This window comes from Lissotriton vulgaris, chromosome 2_1, assembly GCF_964263255.1.
Source record: "Lissotriton vulgaris chromosome 2_1, aLisVul1.2, whole genome shotgun sequence".
Lineage (NCBI taxonomy): Eukaryota > Metazoa > Chordata > Amphibia > Caudata > Salamandridae > Lissotriton > Lissotriton vulgaris.
The window spans coordinates 1,147,546,027-1,147,568,547 of NC_141687.1; the positions used below are offsets into that span (position 1 = coordinate 1,147,546,027).

At 47.7% G+C, this 22,521-nt stretch overlaps 1 protein-coding gene across 1 annotated transcript in view; it reads left to right on the forward strand.

Moving 5' to 3' along the window:
* The first annotated feature begins 478 nt into the window (after nt 1-478).
* SERINC2 (serine incorporator 2) overlaps nt 479-22,521 on the forward strand; it is a 240,214-nt gene continuing 218,171 nt past the window's right edge. The window contains exon 1 of the mRNA XM_086956856.1: nt 479-622. Within this exon, the coding sequence (XP_086812982.1) occupies nt 584-622 (39 nt within the window). The 5' untranslated portion in view covers nt 479-583. The remainder of the gene's footprint in view (nt 623-22,521) is intronic.

The following is a 22,521-nucleotide window of genomic DNA, read 5'->3' on the forward strand; positions in this document are numbered from 1 at the left end:
TTGTTTTATTCTAGTAGCATAGGTTAGCTTTCAGCCAGGTATAGGAGACACGAGCTGCAATTTTAGTAGCACAGTGTATCAAAACCCTTACTTTGTCTGCCAAAGAAATAGAAAGAGTAGATAGAGTGTTGAAAGCAACCACAGTGTCTGTGAATAAAACGCTCTTTCTTGGGCACACATGGAAATAACATTTGATTTAATTGAACACGTTTTCATTTGAATGAGTACACACGACAAAATGCTAAGAATGTACAGTTCAAAACCTATAGAAATGTACCTTGATATTCTATTATTTATGAGCGAAGTCCTATATTTCACAAATATTACGTTTTACAAGTTTTCTTTATCACTGTCCTATAATTTTTGTCGCCACTCTGTACAAAACACGCCGTTTGTAAATGGCCGCTGTGAGTCTATTTTCGTCCTTCGTCCATTTCTATCACCTCCAAACCGAAGATATACGAAGGCTGTCGGAAAGAAGCGAAGACGCCTACCAAGAGTTGCAAGTGATGCATTACAGCTGAGAAAGCAGCCAGAAGCGCCGAATACAGTACAGAAGTCGGATCACTGTTTGGATTTTGTCATGGGGGCCTGCCTCGGAATCTGCTCCTTGCTAAGTTGCGTGAGTACCTTACTTTTCACTCCCCAACAACCATTTGTTTATGATTTTGAGACCGCATTGAGCGAGAGCAGGTGGCTCGGCTCTTTTCATTAAGGAGTTCGAGTGGAGTTGTTAACGGGTGCACTTCACTGTAGATGGAGTTGCTGCTTCGTTCCTCTGTAGCATTGTGTCTACTTAACCCATCAAGGCTAGGTAAATTATCAGTGGCAGAGTTCCACAGTTTATCAACTAGGATGTGTGAAGATTACAGGTTTTTATACGAATTTATCAGTCTTTACCAGCAGCTCCTGTTGTAAATTCACTTCTTTCATAGCTGTGCTCTTTTTAAATCTATGTATTGGGTCATAACCAAGGTATTCACCTGCAGTGTTGTTGTACATTATGGTAATTTCCTGCCACCCTTTCGTTTATGATCTAAAATCTTGTGTACGGCAAAGTCTAGTGGTCTAGTAAGAGCGTGGGTGGCGTAGCCTACTCCTAGCACAAGAAAGGAGAGACGCTCTCTGCAGTTTATTAAACAAACAAAAAATGTACATTATACCTTTATTTTAATCTTAGTATGTTTGTTCTCGATCTCTTTTTTTCCTACTCTGTTGCTACAGGGAAATTCACATTTACAGGAGCAACTTTGCGGTCATAATACATTTTTTTAGCCAATTTTTGTCTGACAACCGATATCTTTCTAATATGTTTTTTTTTGTTTTTGGGGGTACTAATGCCTGAAGATGATACTAAGCATTGTAAATGCAAAGCAGCAGTTTTTCCCAAGTGTTTCTCTGTATAGTCTTACAGCCATGGACTAGTGCTAAGAGCGATATATCGCACAATGTTGTATGCCCTATTCTTCTTATACGTAGGCGAGTATAGGAAACAAACAAAGATGAAGGTTATAAAACAAATATTGCGTAAAATGTTCACCTTCTGATATACATTTCCTTTTAGCTGAGTCCTTCTGTTATGAACAGTTGGGACAGGCTTCTGCAACTTGTTTTTTAATTTAAACGTTAGATATTTCTTTTCCAAGTAACAAGGGTTTGCATTTGTGTACCTTACTGGGGAAAAAAAATAAGATTTACAACTTTTTTCGTAGCCTTCATTACATGACTGACAGGAAAGTTGGACATCATCTGGTCCGTACCTCAACGAGGTGCGGCTCACTATTGGCTTCTGAAAAATCGGAAGCCTCTGAACGGAGGAAGTGTAGACGTGATACATTTTTGGGAGGGAGGGCGAGGGGTGGGAGTAAAGTAGACCGAGATTGTTCTGAGTGTGTAAAAGGCCGCTTTATTAGGAAACAGGTGCACATCACAAATATAAAACCTTGGCAACGCCTTACAAAACTATACCTCACTAAATAAATAATTAACTACAAACCCCGCCCCCACCCCCTCCCCTAACATTCTTTGGCCCCTCCCCCACCCAACAATGCAGCATTACAACATTACAACAACATTATAAACATCACATCATCAATAAAACATTACGTCATTAATTAAATCATTACGTCATCATTTAAAACCTTTATTCATCAACCCCCAATCACATATTGAAATCCAGGCCCTCTATAACCATAAACCCTGCCTGACCCTTCACTCCTGCCAATACCCCCCAAAACCTGAACGGTCAAACAATGACCAACATTCCCCTGAACCTGTCAATCAAAGCATCGATCCGATACTCCTCAAACAATCTACCATAAACTGCACCGATACAACCAAAACCCCGCACAGCACCTGTTCCTAGCGACAATACAAAGCACAAGAAAAAACCCCTGCACACCTATACCCAAGAAAACAGCCTTTAATAAAGATAAAGTTAAAAATTTAAAAGGAGGGAGAAAAACCCTAGCTGGGCAAAGTGAGGGAAGCAAAAAACCAGAAAAAAGGAATGATAAATGGGAGGGAGGGAGGGTGGGACAAAAAACGCCAACAGCCCTCCTAGCCACCAGGTCACCAAACCTAAAATGGTGGCTAGGAGGCGGGGACAGAGAAACTTATGATTGGGCTGGCCAGTCCTACTAGGCCAGCCCAAGTGCTAGAACATTCCATCAACTTCTGGAAACCCCTCGCAGCCCTCCCAAACCGCCCGGGGGAGGGGACCTCCCTGCGGTCAGCTCCCTCCCCCAAGCCCCCCTTTGGGAGGGAGGGCGAGGGGTGGGAGTAAAGTAGACCGAGATTGTTCTGAGTGTGTAAAAGGCCGCTTTATTAGGAAACAGGTGCACATCACAAATATAAAACCTTGGCAACGCCTTACAAAACTATACCTCACTAAATAAATAATTAACTACAAACCCCGCCCCCCACCCCCTCCCCTAACATTCTTTGGCCCCTCCCCCACCCAACAATGCAGCATTACAACATTACAACAACATTATAAACATCACATCATCAATAAAACATTACGTCATTAATTAAATCATTACGTCATCATTTAAAACCTTTATTCATCAACCCCCAATCACATATTGAAATCCAGGCCCTCTATAACCATAAACCCTGCCTGACCCTTCACTCCTGCCAATACCCCCCAAAACCTGAACGGTCAAACAATGACCAACATTCCCCTGAACCTGTCAATCAAAGCATCGATCCGATACTCATCAAACAATCTACCATAAACTGCACCGATACAACCAAAACCCCGCCACCCAGAAAGGTAGGGGGGAGAGAAAATACCCACCTCCCTTTCTGCCCCCCCAAACAGGAAACTAGAAACAAAACCGTACCAATACTAACGCTGCATAGCAATCGAACGCGCCACAACCTCTCGTAACTCTTAACAAGTATAGGTCCATTCCAACCCTGGACAAGACAACACCATCATCTCTGAAAAATTCCACCGTCTCGAATTTAATTTCCCAATGGGAAATTCTGCTAAAACCAAGACCACAGCAGCAGCATGAAACTTCCGAATTTACCTTCTACCAGGCTCTGTCACAGCCCTGGGATTAACTACCCCTCTCCAGATCCTACGCGGTATCAATTCCGTCCAAAAGACATGGCACCCATCCCAAAGCTCCTTAATAAAGCCCAGATCCCTTTTATAGCTCTAAGTAACACCACCTTTGGTAGCACAGAGATCATTCTCCCCCAGCTGGATGACCAAAATATCAGGACATAGACCGCCCACCATACTGTTGTTAAGACAAGGGAGTAACTCTCTCCAGAGCATCCCACCTTTCCCCTTCCAAACCACATTAAACATTCGAGCCTTGAAACCCAGGAGTTCTCCAAAGTAATTTTGTGCAGCCTGGACTCGGGCCCACTTCACGAAGGAATGCCCAACTATCCAAACTGTCACCACAGGAGAACAAGGCCCAGCAACCGATCCTACAAAAGAAAAAAGAGTTAGAACTCATGGGAAGGAAGATGACGCATGCGCCTCCTCCGCTGGACTCCTCACGTAGGGCTGAAAACAGTTTAAAGACCAACGCCCCAATCTCATGATATCTCGGTCAGTCCAACCTCTGTTGAAGGTTTCGGTTGCAGCACCAATCCTGAAAGAATTTGTCCCATATAAGTTCCCATCCAGTCCCAAGTGCTGCAAAGCCTTGCGCAAAACCATTCGGAATTGGTATGTTGTAACAGGGGTGCCATCAATATGCTGAAAAGCAAGCTCCTCATCACCACCCCCACAAAGTGAACGCCAGCGCCGCGCCAACAGTAAAGGGGCAAGTAAGCCGTGGAGCACACGCCTGCAACCACACACCTTTCCCTTCTTTCGTCTAACGGTTTGGAGCTGGCCAGCCAGACCTGCACCCCCTCGTCTGAACAAAAAACATCCCGCCAGAATAGGCCACACTTGTGTTTAGAACCCAACAAATCCGACACCCCGAAAACTCCTAAAAAACATGATCGCCATCAACATGGAAAATAAACATGACTCAAAGTCAACTGAACAAACAGAAGGTAGAATAGTGATAAACCTGGCTAGGACCTACCAAGATAAAGGAGCCCTAAGTCTAGTAGCATGCCCTTGCTCTCTGGCCCAACCCTCCAGCAACCTTCTGCCAATTTCCTCCGCTGTCGGGGAATAACCCCACAACAACTTACCCATAAAAGCTATCCCAATTCCCAAAACGATTTTCCCCAGCTGGGGTTTGAACCCTAGGCAAAACTCACTCAAAGCCCCTGCACATTAACAGTGAGCCACCTATGTCATTGTCCACCCCAGGAATGTTGAAAGCACGAAAATGAATGTTGTGTTCCAAGCAACCCAGCACGAAGACTCTCATGAGCTTCAATACCTGTTCATCCCTGGCAGACTGTCTGTTCACGATCTCCACTACAGCCATGTTATCCACACGGAAAAGCACCTTCTTGTGTCCAATTCCTCCCCCCACAGGGTCAAAGCCACCATCAAAGGAAAAGCTCTAAAAAGGTAATGCTGTGATCTCCATACAACTACTCATCCGGCCAATGTTCAGCACACCATCTTCCATTCCAATACAGCCCAAAATCATCACTGCCAGCAGCATCCGAGAACATCTGCACATCCCACTGGAAGTCAAGGTCCCGCACCAAAGGAACAACTGATGACCTGCAAGAGCCCTGCCCAATCTTCGACAAAAAATCCTGCCTGCCCTCACCACCCCACAGGCAAAAATTGAGATGGCCTAGTAGCACGTAAACATCTTTCACCAACACTTTCCTTTTTGATAACATGGCCTCCAGTAACTCCAGCATTTTCACTTTTTTGTCCTCGGGCAGGCGAGCACACATTAACACAGAATCAATCCCCATACCTAAAAAGGACAAAAAGTGGCAGGACCCATCGTTCTCTCGGGAGCCAAAGGAACTCCCAGATCCTCCATGAGCCCTTGGAAAGTGTCCAGAGCAGACTGGTACTCCGTGGAGCCCGGGGACCCGACAAAGAAAAATCACCTAGGTAGCGCGTTACCATTGAGTGACAGGACTGATGACTAGAGTACCATTGAAGAAAGGTACTAGAACACTCAAAAAGAGCACATGAAATGGAGCATCTCATCGGCAGAGCCTGGTCCACATACCATTCACCTGAAAATTGCAAACCCAGGAGACACCAATCCTCCGGGTGGACAGGCAACAGCCGGAATGCAGACTTTATATCACACTTGGTCATCACAGCAGCTGCGCCCGCGGTCACAACAAGTGACATGGCCACGTCAACTGAGGAATAAGAGACTGACACAGCCTCTGAGTCAATAAATCATTGATAGACGACCTTCCCGGCCATGATAATTGTTGAATAAGCCTGAATTGTCCCGGATCTTTCTTCGGGACCACTCCAACAGGTGATATTATCAAATTAAGGATCGGCCAAACATGAAAAGGGGCCAGCCATCCTTCCTTCCTGTACTTCTTTATTTAGCTTGTCTCGCACCACTGCGCCATGCTCAGATGTTGCTTTCAAAAGAGCAGACCATCTCCTCTCCCTTGAGCCCATGTAACCCAGCCGAAACCAAATTCAAAACCATCCAACCAATTTTTTTTTTGTTTTTTTTGTTTTTGTTTTATTGCTTCATCTTCATAGACCTGAAGCGCAAGGCGCAACCTCTCCAACTTAACCAGTGTATGAGCCCTTGGACACAACCCCCTTAGAACCTCTGGATCCCTTACCCCCTGAAAACTGTGAGGGCGTCCCTGAACCACCTGCACTCGCCTGTTTCCCCTGATGGCTTCCTGCTGGCTGGTTATCCCAGCATCTGAAAATGGGTGTGTCCTACCACAGCCAGAGCATTCGTGTTTAAACGTACCATATTCTCTGGTACAAAATCCCTTGTTAAACTCCCAGCACTTGCGTATAACATCCATGTATTTAAAAAGAGACACGCTGCGCTCTGGAAACTGTTCACAGTATACACTTGCATAGATAAAGAATGCAGCTGTCCTATTTTCAATGTTTAAAGGAACTCTAGGACGTTTGGCCAACTCAAACTCCTCTTACTTAAACCCACTTTGGACCGGACTTCCCGGTGTAGCAGCTTAAGAAGTTCAACATACTCACCGATAAGGTAACTTTTGATTCTCAACTCTTTACTAGCCAATGGCTCTTTAACCGTACTGGAAGCACCAGTTGTAACACCACTCTCCACTTTACCCGATTTCCACAACACTCCTGTGCCCACAGACACCATAATAGGTTTGTCCTGTGCAGCTAACTGCTCACCTGGCAACAGAGAGACCACTCTCGACGGCTCCGCCCGTGGTGCTGAAACCAATGCATGCTGTCTGCGAGGCGCCCTGCTTGATGGGCCGTGCTCTCTTCACACCTGCACTTGACTTTGCACCGCTGGAGCCTGAAAAACACTACCAGAAACATGAGAGGGTACCCCCCCCTCCACGCCCCGTAATTCTCCTTCCTTGTGACTATCCTCGTCATAGTCCAGGACCACTGAATCAACCAGAAGGCAAAACATCACCACGGGTCTTACCTAACCCGATACCAACAATAACACATTAATGTTTTTGAGGAACCTCCAGGAGTGGGAGCAGACTGTACCCGCCTGTACCTCCCCTTGCGTTGACTCTGCGGCTCCATAGAATCAACCAGAAGGCAACACATCACCACGGGTCTTACCGAACCCGATACCACAATATTACATTTTAATGTTTTTGAGGAACCTCCAGGAGTGGGAGCAGGCTGTACCCGCCTGTACCTCCCCTTGCGTTGACTCTGCGGCTCCATAGCCGCCGGCAAGGTAGGACACCTACAGGGGTGGGGAATTTGTATCGCCCGACGCCCTGGACATGAGGATTCTTGTTGCAGACAAGAAGTTTTATTGTCTGCTTAGTCCTCCGGACAAGTAGACATTCTCTTTAACCCTTGTGCCTCTAATATAATCACAAACCAGTATTTATCCGATTGGAATATGCAATCTTAGTGAATGCGCTTTTTTTAAGGTAATTACGGTAACTACTAAAAGCCTGGCTGCAGCTGTGAGAAAGTTTGTGCTGTTGTTTTAATCTCCCCTCTGTTGTTTTAATCTTCCCTCCGTTGTTTTAATCTCCACATCGGGATAATCTCCCCTTCGCATCTGCACGCGTATTTAACCCTGCAAGTGCATTTGCAAAAATAAACTTTTGGCATGTCTTTCTGAGCTCCCCAGTCGGCCCTGCCAAAAAGCCAAAAAATATCGTTATTGCTCACTGCATCTGTAAGGTCCGCCAGGGCTGGCTCTAGGGCGGTGCGATCAGTTGACTTGGAAAAGGCGCCCTGTTTGGAAATATATTATGGCTTAAAAACCACCTGCTGCCTCGTTCCTTCCCTCCAGCAATTTTCAGATATCAATAAAAATGTCAAGATTACTCCGGTGATTAATGTTCTTCTTGGAGAGAGAAGGAGTTTTGTCTAGTGGAAGTTTGACTACTCGTAAGTTAGCTCAGAGGGTTACTATGCCTGCTGCTAAAAACGTGTGCCATGCAGATTGCAAAGTGCATGTAATATTAATAGGTAAATAGGTTCCTGGTATTGTCAGAGAGATATTTTTGTTATTTTGCAGTTTATAAGTTAGAATCCTAATAGAGAACAATGAGGTATTAACTGTCATCAAAGGTCTGCATGCAAACTGCAGGGTTTATATTAGACCTACATGTTTTTTTTGCCCGGCTTTTCCTTAAACTGATCTACCTAAAAAGGGTCATTTGGGTAGAAATGAATTATTACTATTAAAGAAAACCCCTAACAATCATGTGTTATTTAAATTCTGAATTTGTGCTTTTCCAGACCAAGGACTATATCTGCCTATCAGTAAAGTATGGATGACTTGTGACTCTTACATGTAACGTGTTTCTTATACACTGATTTACACGCGTGATTGTCTCTGTTAAATGTGTGTATGATGCACAGTGCTCTGACACCTCACACTGGTACGAGTGGCGCTATAAAACGAAATAAATCTGAGAGACTGGTTATGGAAATTTGAGGGGCACTGTTAACTGGTGGTAGTGAGGGAATAGGAATCTGTGGTGGAGATGGTCACTCGAGGGCGCCAACAAACATTGTCGCACAGGGCGCCACCAATGCTAAAGCCGGCCCTGAGGTCTGTGTTAGAACACCGGCTCCCATATTAGTTTTGATTTCGGGTGCTAAAAGTTGCTGCACATGCGCTCTTAGTTAAACAATAAAGATATGCCACTAGTGGTGCTGGATGGATTCCCCTGCAGTGGTAGATGCCTACGTGAGCGGGGTCAGGGAAGGTGCATGTCGTACGTTACAATTCCTTGAGAGTGTACAGGAATGCTGTGTATGCAAATTCTCGGAAAGAGTAAGAAGTCAGAGGAGCCCTGCGAGCTGAAGTTTAAGGCAAGGAAGCTGAACAAGGAGGATGTGGTGCCACTGGACGCCCTCAATGACATAAAGGGTTACGGATATAAGATGTACTTGTTTGATAAACATATACAGACTTCTCACTGCTTAAAAGCCCCTGAAGTCAGCTGTGTGTGAACTAACACCAGAGAGCCTTAAAACCAGTAATGCAGGAAATATTTGATGCACTTTTAGAGAGTCTGAAGTCCCCGATTCAAGGAACTGCTGGGACATTCCTCTATTTACTTTGCAGAAAGATGCATGCTGCCATTTGTGATGCCATTTTCCACAGGAAAGCAGTTTCTGTACCGGGGAATAGATGGTCTCATTTGAGTAGGCTCAGTGTCAAGGTTGATAAATATGAAATGCAGGAGCTTCCAGGAGGCACTTACCGAAAGCGCAAAAAACTCAACTAGTGGGAACAAAATCCCAACAAAGAGGCAGGCAGCAAGCAACGGAGTGGGACATTGGGCGTGTTTCAAAATGCTCAATGCTTCTTTTAGTACATTGTCTTAAAGGCATATGTTTCCCAATGGAGGTTGTACTGACCTTTCTTCACTGGGAGCTCGCTGTTGGTGGTTGATGCACCCTCTGTGTCCCCTAAGGTGCCCATTCCTCCTTCTCCCGGTCTTCCCAGTTTTCTAACTTCACTGTTTTCTGTTCCCGTTCAAGTAACCTATCTGATCAGCTGCTACAATTTGTATTGCCCCATACGTGGCTCACTTACCCTGAGCCCGAGCCTAGACTCTCATGGGGATTATGAGGCTCCCCGGGCGAAACGCTAGTAGTCTGACCCGCTCTGCGCGCTCTTCCCCACTTTCCTCAGGTATTTGGATCCTTTTCTCTAAATACCTCCTTTGTTTAATGCCAAACCATAATCATGAATGCCCACCTCAAGCTGTTCTCTAGTGCCCACATATCTGCTTTGAATCCTTCAGCTGCTTGTGCCCAGCCTGTCTCTTCCTCCCACCACATTCACTGAACTTTTAGCACCACATTCTACAGTGCTATATCTCAGTCGTTCACAAGTTCTCCCCTACTAGCCAGTACTTGTTGTTATTATAGTGCTTCACACTTCACTCGTGTTCTTTTCAAGCACTATAAAAACAGACTTTACCACTACTTAATCAGATGATAATCAGTGACCTTAGAAGGCTGAATGACGGAGGCTGCCCTGCCAGGGTTTTAGTAATATTCTCTTCCAGCTCGAGCCCAAAACTAAGAGAACATTTAAAGTGCCATCATCCCTCCTTCTGTTCCGAGTATAATTTCAGCTGTATAAGTACGTATGAGTATTTATAGGAATGACAAAATAAGTAGCAATTCCTAACTTTTTTAATTTAATACTTTCATAGCACTACTTATCCCACTGTAAAGTGCCAGAGGCGCTTTACATCTCACACACATTATACACTAACTATTAATCATACAAGTGTGTAGTGTCATAAACAGTCTTTACTGGTAGGGATTATATGCCGGATTGTTTAGCTGGTAGAAATTGAAAGTTGGAGTTTAAAATATGACACTACCTGGATGGTCTATTAATAATGCTCCAAAAAACTTTTTATCAGCCTTATAATAACAGATTGAGAACAAACAAGGTTCTAAACCCATGTCTTGCAGTTTACATGCAGGTGATTGACGCCAGTTTATAGCTCACTGAATATTGCCGGTTGATTTCTTCAATAATTCACAGCTTGGGTGTTTGTTCTCTCCACCTCAATCAAGCCTGGTCCCCTTGAGGTCTACCTCCGTGCCATCTGTGAGTCTCATAACAATCCCTTCATTGATTCGGGTATGATGCTATTGAAATATCCACTCTCAGAGCTGTATTGTGCAGGCTTCTCAATTTTTACTCTTTCTCTGTTTCTGTGGAGGCAGTTGACAGGGCTGATGGAGGGCAGGAAGCAAAGTGAGCTGGTTAAGGTAAAAGGGTTGCTCAGAGCGCTTAGATGAGATTGCAGAGGGGGTAAAGAAGGCAGAGCAGCCTGTGATAAGTGGAGGCAAGGTAGCAACAGTAGACAAGAGAGGGTTTTGGAAGGGATGAAGCCTATGGTGAAACTGGAGATGGAATAAAACCTCTTTTGAGAGGGGAGGAGAACTTGTAGTGAAATGTGCAAGGGGTACAGAGCCTGTGATGAGGAAGTGGAGAGAAGGTCTTGGGATGGGTAGTGAGATGGATGTCCATTCAAATGTATATAGTGTGAAGGTATATTTGTAGTAAGGGAGTGGTGTAATTTAACAGTAAGTGTGTGAAACCCTTGTTGTGAGAAAAGAGAACAGGCGGGTTATGAACCCTATGATGAAGATGTGGAGTTGGTATGGGCCGTATGGCAAGTTAGTGGAAAGGCAAATGATTACTGCTGATAGCAAGAAAACAGTGTGGAAGGTAATACTTTATAATAAGAGAGTTTGCAAGGGCAAAGAGGCAGAGATGGTCATGTATACTTTGGGTTTTATAGTGGACTAGTAATAAGTCCTTGCTAGTCTGTATAGCTTTTGGTTTTATAGAGTGCGTGGGACTAGTGGATTTCTTTACAGGGCTAGAAGATTATTGTATCCCTTTGTCCCTTGGACAAGTATAGTTTTAAAAAAATTCCACACCCCTGCACCTATACCTGCTACTCGTTGGGGCCAGCGGGGTCACGCCGGACCCTCGTGTGCCGGCCGCGGCGGGTTCCCTCGGTGGAAAAAAGAGGGCCGTGCTAGGCACTCTCCTCACTTCCCCTTGGCGAAAGTGGACTGGACCGCGCCCTGCCAAGTCTGGACCGCCGCACCTATCCCTGTCCTAAAAAGGAAAAGTTTGGACTGGTGTACTAGGGTCCCTGACTACAACTCCTGACGCGGACCTCCTCCCTTGTATATTATCACCCATAACCTTCCCTTGCAACCTAACCAAAGAACATCCGCATTCAAAAAACCAAAATCAGCGCCAGAAACCCCCATCGTCCTTTTGGGTCCATTCCCCCCCACTGACAATGCCACCCCCACAGATGAGCCTGGCGTGGAAACAAAAGGGGCTTCCTAAATTATCCTCCATCCCATTCATAACCCTAACTGTATTGGCACCACACAACACTGGACCCCCCTGCTGTTCCAAACCCTCAAAACCCTCTAAACCCCCTGAAAAAGCCTGCCTGTAGCATTCTGTTCAGCAATAAGCATCCCTGGCACAAAATGGTCTGAAGGTGTAAACAATGCCCCCTCCTCATTGCCCAATAACCATGTGTCTCTAATACAATAGCTCTTGAAGGGGTGTAGTGTATCTCTTTATCAACACTTAAAATAAATACTACATCATTTTAATTACTAAGAATGGACTTGTTAGTGTTCATTACAAGGGGTTAATGTCTGCCCCACCGGCTCCCTCAACGGCTGTCATGCCTCCCGAGATTCTATCTGAAGGGAGCCTCTCCTCACACCGCGCACTGCCCGTCATCTCGCAGGCTCTGAAAACTCTCCATAACCGGGTCAGGGGCGGAGCGCTTCCCACTCGCTCTCCGCCCCCTCTTGTCGGTCGCCTTCGCAGCAGCTGGTGTTGCCGAGCTTAAGGTATACACTGAAAGCCCCGCCCGCACAATCAGCGCGCTCGACACCGCGCCTCCCGCCTCCCTCCCCAGCGTCACGAAAACCGCAGACACCCCCGGAGCTTTCCCCCACCTGCAGCGCCACTCGCGCTGAAGCAGCAGGGACCGGGCGCGCCTCATGGGCACCTGTAGCATTAGCGCCATATACCGCTGGCGCTCCCTCCGCCCCCAACACCACAACGCGCCTGAAAATGAGGGGCCGGTCTTCAACGTACCTGGACAGAGCCTCTCTCCTTCGGCGAAGAAAACGCCATCACCGCCACAGACACGCCAGCGGAGGCCTGGCGCTGGGAGCGCGCCGGCCCCCCTCCCACCATCAGTTCCGTGCGACCCGCTGGAGACAGAGCCTCATCGCTTCTATCTTGCAATAATCCGCCATGTAGGCGATCGAAAAACAGCCACAAGAAACACTAAATAAAGCTACCCTAACACTCTACCATTAATCTCATACAAAAAACGCCAACAGCCCTCCTAGCCACCAGGTCACCAAACCTAAAATGGTGGCTAGGAGGCGGGGACAGAGAAACTTATGATTGGGCTGGCCAGTCCTACTAGGCCAGCCCAAGTGCCAGAACATTCCATCAACTTCTGGAAACCCCTCGCAGCCCTCCCAAACCGCCCGGGGGAGGGGACCTCCCTGCGGTCAGCTCCCTCCCCCAAGCCCCCCTTATGTATTGTAAATGCATTTATATAGCTCTTACTACCCCTGATGAGGCGTTTAAGCGCTTTTTCGGCGAGTAGCACGGTAATCGGGAATCCATAAAGGATTTGTAGTGAATTAGTATAGTGAAAACATGAAAGTAATTTGAGTGGTGGATTTTGAAGTTCTTTGGCTTGAGAAGGATAGTGGAGGGTTAGAAAAAAGGGAAACGGTTTGCATTTATATTGCGCTTGCTACCCCTGATGGGGTGTTGAAGCCCTTTTTCGACGAATAGCACACTACTTCGGAACCCATAAAGGATTAGTGTGCCCTCTGATTCAGCACTTATGTTTTACAAATCATCGCATCCCCTTCTGTAAAATGGAATTAGTTGCTTGTTGGGCAACATTTCTATCCTAACCTTTTTTCAAGCTGCATAGAAACTAAGAGTACCTTAGTGATATCTAGAAACAGTTTAGCACTGCCTATATATGGAAAAAGACAGGCAACAAAAGAAGTTTCACAGGTAATGATTTAATGCTGGCTAAGCTAAATAGTATGAACCAACAGCAACTGTTCTGCTGTAACTTTGTGAAATCTAGAACTGCCTTTCAAACAAGAGGACTGGGTCTGGTAGCGTTTTATCTGCTGACTGGGGGTGAATGTTTGATTTGTTCCACATTCCATCCATCATTTGTGTCTATTTTGCTTTTTCGTCTTAACTGCACTAGGTTTGCCCAGACGTGGGTCTCGGTCACACTGTGCCCTTGAATTTAAGACAGCCTGGCTGGTGAGGTGATATACCTCAAATCCGGTCTCAGGATGCTTGTTTCCAGTCAAGGGAGTACCTGGCTTGGCAGTTCGGGCTGGACTGTTCCCATGAGGAGCAGGGTCAAGGCTGATTTACATATGGCTTCTCTAAACTGGGTTGCTTGGTGAGCAAAAGAACAATGGATTTAATCCAGATCTCTTGAATGGGTAATGAATGTTTGATTTGTTCCGCATTCTGCCCATCATTTATGTATCTTTTGCTTTAAAACAAGATGACTGGGTCTGGTGGCGTTTATTGTTCCATTACAGGTAATCGCCACGCTAAAATTCACAGCTGTTTTTACAGTAAAGCTACTGACCGTGTATGGTTTTGGTATAAGGCAAAAAAACAAGCATTGTCATTGCCAATAGGTCTCACTTTTGGGACCTTATAAGTGTTTAGCCATGCAACAGTTAATATTGTTGCTCCAAGGATATTGTGCTGGATAACTAAACACTTATAAGGTCCCAAAGGCGAGACCTATTGGCTATGCCAATCCTTGTTTATGGATTTTGCCTTACATATAAACACATTTTTCAGTAAAATCTCTGCAATAGACCCTGTAACAGCCCCACATTAAAAAATACACTAAAGAGAAACTATATAAAACAATCGGTTTAAGAATTATTCAAGGTCATCAGGACAAGACTCTGCATAACAGAGCTAGCTCTATCAGGTACCCCCTAAAAGGCTGGGGCCCGGGGCCCGGGGCCAGAGCCTACTTTTCCCACGGCTTAAAACGCCTCTGTCTCTGTGTGGCACCCTCCAGCAGCCTGTCTCTTGTGAGACCGCAGCTGAACTGTGTGTGGTGGCCCTCCAGCAGCCTGTCTCTTGTGAGACTGCAGCTAAGCTCCGGAGCTCTGTGTGGTGCCCCTTTGGCAGACTGTCTCTTGTGAGACGGTAGTTACTTTCGCTACTGGGTGTTCGTTTTAAGAGGCCTCTGAAAAACCACTCTCTCTCAGCTGGATATCGACGGAGACGGCCTGGTCCCCCTGGGGTGCCACATGCTTAGCATTAGCTGGCTGTGTGACGTCACATCCAACAAGCCACAGAATTGAGGGGCTGCTCCTACACCTGTTCCACTTACAAACAAAAGCCAGCTTCTCCGTGCAGATAAACACGTTCCCCGCGCATCATTCGGGGCTGCTGCAGATGCGGGGGTGGGGAATATTTCTATCTGACAGGCTGAAGCAGGTACATAATCGCATGGAGGGCTGACTGGCAGGTGTACGCCCAAAGCCACAATATTGAGTCGAATTGGCATAGGGTGCTTCCTGGAAGGTAATCTTCTATTTCCAGGAAGCCTCTACTTCTAAATCGGAAGGGTACTCTCATTCCAGAAATCAAAAGGTGCGTTTTATTCTAATTTCATACACATCTAGCACATCTAGTCTCTGGCCTAGGGTGTCCAGGCCTCCTGGATATGCCAGAACAGTCCCTGATTTTCAACAGCTGTCCAGGCAGATTTGACAAATTTGGGGCATGTCCCGGTTTTTAGAGAGGGTCAACTCAAAACAGTGGAAGACACTTTTTTTTAAGTGTTCAAAAGCAGGGCTAGTTAGCAGCCATTATAAAGAAGCAATTTAATTAAACAAGTATGATGCTGTTTTTGAAAATGACATTTTATTTATTTTCTCAGAACCTCTTCTGTGTTGATGAGGGTTGTCATTCTTTGCCGCTTTGTTGATGTAAAATTGTAGTCCTTTGTCTATATTTGTGAAATGTCCCAGTTTTTGGGTCGCATGATCTGGTCACCCTACGAGTCTCAATGACACCTGAGCCTGGCAGGATTGCTCCTTGGTACACGCTAGGGCTGCGCAGTTTGAGAGGAGGACAGGCCTGCAACAGGACAGGGCTGGACTGGTGCCAAGAGAGAGAATGAAGGCTGGGCCTCAGTCGTGTCAGTTGTTATCACCCATTCACAGGCACCGGCTCACCAAGACATCCGCCATTGTCTCCAATAGAGCAGACTGGCACGTGGAAGGTAAATGACCTGCCTGCATGTTCGGATCGGGCCCAGGTCATGTATCTATTGCACTCTCTGTGTGAGCATCTCGTGCACACACTAGTCTGCCGTCCTTTGTGGGCACAAGCATCTCCGCCCGTCTAAACGTCACTGATATGCTGCAGCCAAGCTCTCTTTGAGTACAAAGAGTAACCGAGACAACTGTGATTAATACTCTCTCATCCACCCTAGCACTAAACACTCCCAAAACGCCACTTCTACTGAGCTTTAACTAATTAAAAGGGATACAAAAACCCGCCCTGTGAGAAGGCAAGCTCGCCATACTTGCACCCCACTCAGAAAATTGATGCAATCTTAACTTAAACAAGAACTGCAGTCACTATGCCTTAGTTTGTTGAAGGAACGCAGTGGGTTGACACAACACACAGGAAAGCTAGCTCTCTTTATAGTACAGACAGTGCCTGTGTGCGAGGGGCAAAAGGCATTTTAGGTAGCAGGCAGGACAAAAGCAATTCCAGAAAACAGTGCCCGTGCCATCTGTTTACTAGAGAAAAATAATGCCTGTAGACGCTGAGTGCATGTACAGCGTTTACCTTGCGGGAGCGAGCAGCTGCAGGCATGATAACTGCTAACATATGGCGCCTCTGCTCACTCCCGCAAAGTAAACACCATACATGCACGAGTACCAATAGGAAACAGTGCAAAACATGCACAAGTTTCAACGAAAGCCTAGAGCGATTCCAAGAGGTCACTCCAATGTAGCGTTGCGCGCTGCGTAGGCGAGACCTAAAAAACAACCTAGTTAGCTTGAGGCAAATTCTGCTTACAGGTGCAGTTTGAAAATCAGTTTGTTAAATATCTACTAGACTGCTTGTGAAGCTGGGCTTCTGAGAAGTAGATAATGAAGAAAAAAAAAACAACCATCATTGAGGGTAATAAAAGTTTAATTCTAGCTAAGAAATACACTATAAACCAACGGGAACCATTGTACTGTAACTTTTTCAACTATACAACATTAGCAGCTTATTAATATTAAACAATCTGGGTGCACCTTTTAGACTAAATTACGATAATCGTTGCCTTACAGTCTGAAGTTTTTTTGTTTTTTTACACCAGACTTTTTTTTTTTTTTTTTCAAAACCTTTATTGCACTTTGCATAGTACACAGCGGAATGCCTACAACCCCGAGGGCCGGCCGCTATCGGAGGATCATTGCAAATAGAGATTTTCAGCAAAAATGGACAATTTTATCACATTAACAATCAAGTTCTTGACAGAGAGTGCTGAGAAAATAAAAGTGCCAGTTGCGCAATTGTTCAATGCAGGAAATGAGGTTTTGGTGGAGATTTTTTTGTTTTTTGAAAAATAACAAACTCAAAACAACAACAGTTAGGAATGACAGCGTGGTCTGACACGAATCAGTGCTTTGTGAGTCTCTAGAGTCACTTTGGAGCATGGGAATCTGACAGTCCTACCCAGTACGTACATGCCTCTATTCTCCCCAACCACCCCTACCCCCTTAGACTCATCCATCTAAGTACTAAGAGGCGATCTCCTTCAGCAGCCCAGGCCCTCTCCCCATTCCCACCCCTGCCCAGGATCAGCCTTCCTCGCCCTCCTCATCAGATTCATCCAGATCATCCTCTCGCAGGGGTTCGCAGATGTCCCCCCTGTACTCATTCCACTTCAGCCATATCCTATTCCATTTCCCGGGGCAGGCTCGGTTGATGTACACTGCTCGCTCGGTCAACATCACCCGATCCATGTTCAAGCACCACTGGGACTTGGTTGGGAGTTCCGCTGCCCCCCAGCGCTGTGCTATGTCACGTTTCGCTACCATTAGCCCCGCCGTGACCCAAAGTTGCTCGTATCGGTTCAAGTCAGTAGGTTCCCATATATTTAGCAAGCACCTCCGTGGGTCAGGTAAGATGGAGTGATCTAGTGCCTGTGAGAGCGTGCGGAGTATTTGCCTCCAGTATTCCTGGATCTTAGGGCAATCCCATATGGTGTGGAAGAACGTGCCCTCCTCCCCACACCCTCGCAGGCAGTAGGGATGGGGCGCCCTTTGTATACGATGTAACATCGTCCTTGTATAGTAAACCCTGTGCAGGATCTTAAATTGCACCAGTCGCATGCGTGCCGAGATGCCTATTTCTTTAGGGGACCCAAGAGCTGCGTTCCATTCATGTTCATCCATGTCGTTAACCTCCCCTTCCCATTTCTCCTTGAGGTGTGATGTTGGGTCAGGGCTGTTGTTGAGGAGCTTGCGGTAAGTGAGGGATGTTGCCCGTTCTAACATGCAATCCGTGAGTAGGCGATCTTCCAAGGGTGAGGATTCTGGGAGTATTGTGTCTGCTGGAATGGCCGCAAGCAGTGCGTGGCGTACCTGAATGTACCTGTAGAGCTCCCTGTCGTTGAGCTCATAGAGTTCTTTGAGTCGGGCAAAGGGGATCACTTCATTCCTCTCCCATAGATCACCCACCACGGAGATGCCTATTGTGTGAATCCCTTGGTGTTCCTAAGGTTGCCCAGTACGCGAGAGTCCCACAGCGGAGTCATCCCTGTGATTTTCCCCTTCCAGCCCAGAGCTGCCGTAGCTGCGTGCCATATCTGCACCGTCAACTTGGTGGGGCCGACCAGAGTACGCACCTTGCGGTGATCATATAGTGGGCCTAACAGACTATCTGCACCCAACTGCTCCCTGTCTGAGTGAAATGCTGGTTCGGTGTGTGGTGCGTGTAACCATTGATTAATGTGCCTCAAATGTGCAGCCCAATAATACAATTTCAGATTCGGTAGCGCAATGCCTCCACCATACCAGTCTCTGTGTAGCTTGGATTGTGCCACTCGCGCCGGGAGGTTGCCCCACAGTAGGTTAGAAACTAGAGCTGCTACTTTCTGGAAGAATTTGGGTGGCACCGGATAGGGCGAGTTGTCGAGGACGTACAAGAAGCGTGGCAACGCCATCATCTTGTAAAGCGCCGCCCTGCCGAGGAGTGTTAACGGCAGGCCGGACCAAAACTCCACATCCCGCTTGAGTCTAGCCAGGGACGGCTTCAGATTCTTATCCATGAATTCGACCGGGTCCTTAGTGACATGTATGCCCAGATATTTAAAGGAGGTTCCCGCCAGTCGCAGCGGGCATGTTTCGTCGAGGTCTGGGGCCGGACCCCGGAGGACATATATCTCTGACTTGGACCAATTAAGCGTGTAGCCAGATATCCTGCCGTACGTGTCACAAATGCGTAACAAGGCCGGTATACCCTCCTCGGGGTCTGTTAGATACAGCAGCATGTCGTCTGCGTATAGGGACAGACGGTCTTCCCAACCCCCGGTCCCTGGTATACCCTTGAGGAGGGGGGAGGCTCGTATTAAAGTCGCAAGTGGTTCCAGGGAGATGGCAAACAACAGGGGCGACAAAGGGCACCCCTGTTGCGTGCCTCGACCCAACGGAAAAGTGCAGGAAATGTGGCCGTTCGCCACCACATGAGCCATCGGGGCTGTGTACAGTAGTTTAACCCACGCTAGAAAGCGAGGCCCGAACCCCATATGTGTCAGTGTTTCAAAAAGGTACTCCCATTCCACCAGGTCAAATGCCATTTTGGCGTCAAGTGCCAGGATTACTGCCGGCGTGGTGATGGCGTCAGCTCTGGCCAGGATACCATGCAGTCGCCGCAAGTTCAGAGCTGTGTTCCTGTGCGGCATAAACCCGGACTGATCCGGGTGTATAATCGAGGACAGATGGGGCAGGATCCTCTGTGCCAAAAGTTTGGCCAAGATTTTCACTTCCGCGTTTAGTAACGAAATTGGCCGATAGGAGGAGCTGTCCTCCGGGGGCTTGCCCGGCTTGGGGATTGGTATTATAGTGGCCTCACGCTGGTCCGGTGGAAGGGAACCCTTCTCGAGGCATTCCTTGAACATCCCCAGCAGATGCGTGCTAAGGGTGTCTGGCATAACCTGATACCATTCTATGGGTATCCCATTCGGTCCCAGTGCTTTACCTGGGTTCAGTGCCTTGATGGCCAGCTGGATTTCGTCGGCCGTGATGTCTGCCTCTAGTTCGGTCGACGCCTCCGGTGAGAGGGTCCGAACCTCAATCGGTGCCAGGAGTGCCCTGGCACTCTCCGGTGTAATTGTACGAGCCGGGGTGTACACTCGTTCAAAATGGGACGCAAGTAGTTCTGTTATGCGCCTGGGATCGGTGTGTGTCACTCCCTGTTCATCTCTCAAACGTTGGACTCCCCTGGAGCTACCCTCACGCCTATCGAGCCACGCCAGCATTTTCCCCGCTTTGTCCCCCACTTCATAGATCCTGTTTTGGGTGTCGGTTAAGTGACCCTTGACCACCAACCGTAGGTGATCATTGTACAGCTGTTGCTGAAGAGTGAGTGCGTGCAGGGCATCTGGAGAAGGATGAGACTCATGCGCCTCCGTCCGCTCCCTCAACGTAATCTCTAGGTCGGCTAGCTCCTGCGACTGTTGTTTCTTATGTCCGGTTATGGTGTTAATGGCTTGTCCCCGCAGAACTGTTTTATAGGCCTCCCAGAGCGTTGCTGGTGAGCGTACTGAATGTGTATTTTCAAGAAAGTAGTGTTTCGTGGTGCGTTTGAGTACTTTGCGGACCTGTGGGATTTTAAAATATGATGCGTGCATTGGGTAAATGCGCCTACGTGCTCTCGTCTGTAGGGAAAGCGTCAGTGTGAGCGGTGAGTGGTCCGAAATACCACGAGGGTGAATCTCCAAGGTATCTACATGACAAAGGGCCTCCCCCAGTGCCAGGAAATAATCGATGCGTGACAGGCTGCCATGCACCGCTGAGTGGAACGTGTATTGCTTCGTGCCCGGGTGCAGGTGTCTCCAAATGTCTGTCATGCCCATTGCCGTGGTGAATCGTCGAAAGTATGTTTCCCCCCCTGTCTGGCTGGGTGAGGGGTGTTTATCTAGTTGTGGGTCTATGACCGCGTTGAATTCCCCCCCTAGTATGGTCTCACCCTCTGGGAGAGTTAGTAGGAAGTCCCCTAGTCTTGGGAGGTGGACCGAGTGTAAAGCAGGTGGCACATACACCGATACTAGATTAAAGAGTTTCCCCTCCCACTGTCCCTGCACGGCCGCAAAGCAGCCCTGATCATCCGTTTTAATTGATAGGGGCATGAAACGTGAGTTCTTCTGTATTAGTATGCCCGACCCCCTAGAGCCGGACGTGAAAGCAGAGTGGGCCCACATTTTGTAGCCTCCCCTATCCAAGGCCTTCGTGGCCCCCCCCACCAGGTGCGTTTCTTGCAGCAGGGCCACAGTAGGTCGCAAGCGCTTAATAGCCGTCAGTACCAATCCCCGCTTAACCTTGTCCCCCAAACCTCTCACATTCCAGGACAGCAAGGTCATAGGTGGGCATTGTGCGTCAGAGCGGGTCACCCCCTCTGTCGGGACGGGATTGTTAGCCATTCGGTGGGATTAGGGACATGATGCAGTGCCCCAGAGACGTGACCGGTTTGGCGGCTGCGTCGTTGCGCAGCAAAGCGTTTAGAGGCATCATGGGGGCATAATGTCACTGTCTGTTTCAAGCAATGTGTTTTGATCCCCATAGGTACTGAAACATTGTCTTTGACCCATAACGCACATTCCTAACATAAACAATTCAGAACAAACCCCCCTCCCTGCCCCCCTGCTTAACGGACCTCCAACTGCCCGCCACCCCAACTTAGCAGAGTGCTTTACCCATCCCAACACCAGAGTACTTGCTTGTAGGGGGGAGAGTGTCTCCCCAGGCAGGCGGCTTCCCTGAAGGCTCTTGGGGCAGCCATGCCGGCGTCTACGCGTAGCTGTGGAAAGTATGGATTAGTTCGGCGTTTGGCGATTGCTTAGCGTCCAGTGTCCAAGGTCGGGTTCATTCATTCCCGCCTCCTCCTTCAAACCCATGGGATGGTGAGTGGTCCGGTCCCTCCGCTCGACCTGATGTGTGCGAGTCTGCTCCGCTACCTCCTCCGCGGTCTCGATCCGGTCTGTGTGTTTTGCGCTGTCGTCCAACGGTGTGCCAACCCTCCAGCCAGTCCCGGGCTGCTCCAGGGGAGTCGAAGATCCACACTTTCTTATCTGCCACCACCCGTAGTTTAGCCGGGAAGATCATTGAGTACGGCAGTTCTTTCTCTCTCAAGGTCTTTTTGACTTCCAGGAACGTTTTCCTTCTCCTAGATACCTCAGCCGTATAATCCGGGACAAAAGCAATCTTGGAGTTCTGAATTTGGATGGTCGGTGCCACTCTAGCGGCCTGCAGGATGGCGTCCCGATCCCGGAAATTGAACAACCGAGCCAGTATCGGTCGTGGTGCGGCCCCTGACTTGGGCTTGCCTCCTGGAACGCGGTGCGCCCTTTCGACGGAGAAGAAGTTTGAGAGTCCCTTGGGCTTAAGCCGAGTCTTGACCAAGTCCTCCACGTATAGGTCCATAGCCCCCGTGTCCTCAGATTCTGGCACACCTAAAATTCGAACATTATTGCGTCGGGAGCGCCCTTCCTGATCGTCCAGTTTGTCCCTAAGTAGTCTGTTATCGGTTTGCAGCCGTTCTACTGCTATTTGCAATTCGGACACATCCTCTACCAGCGCCTTAGCGACCA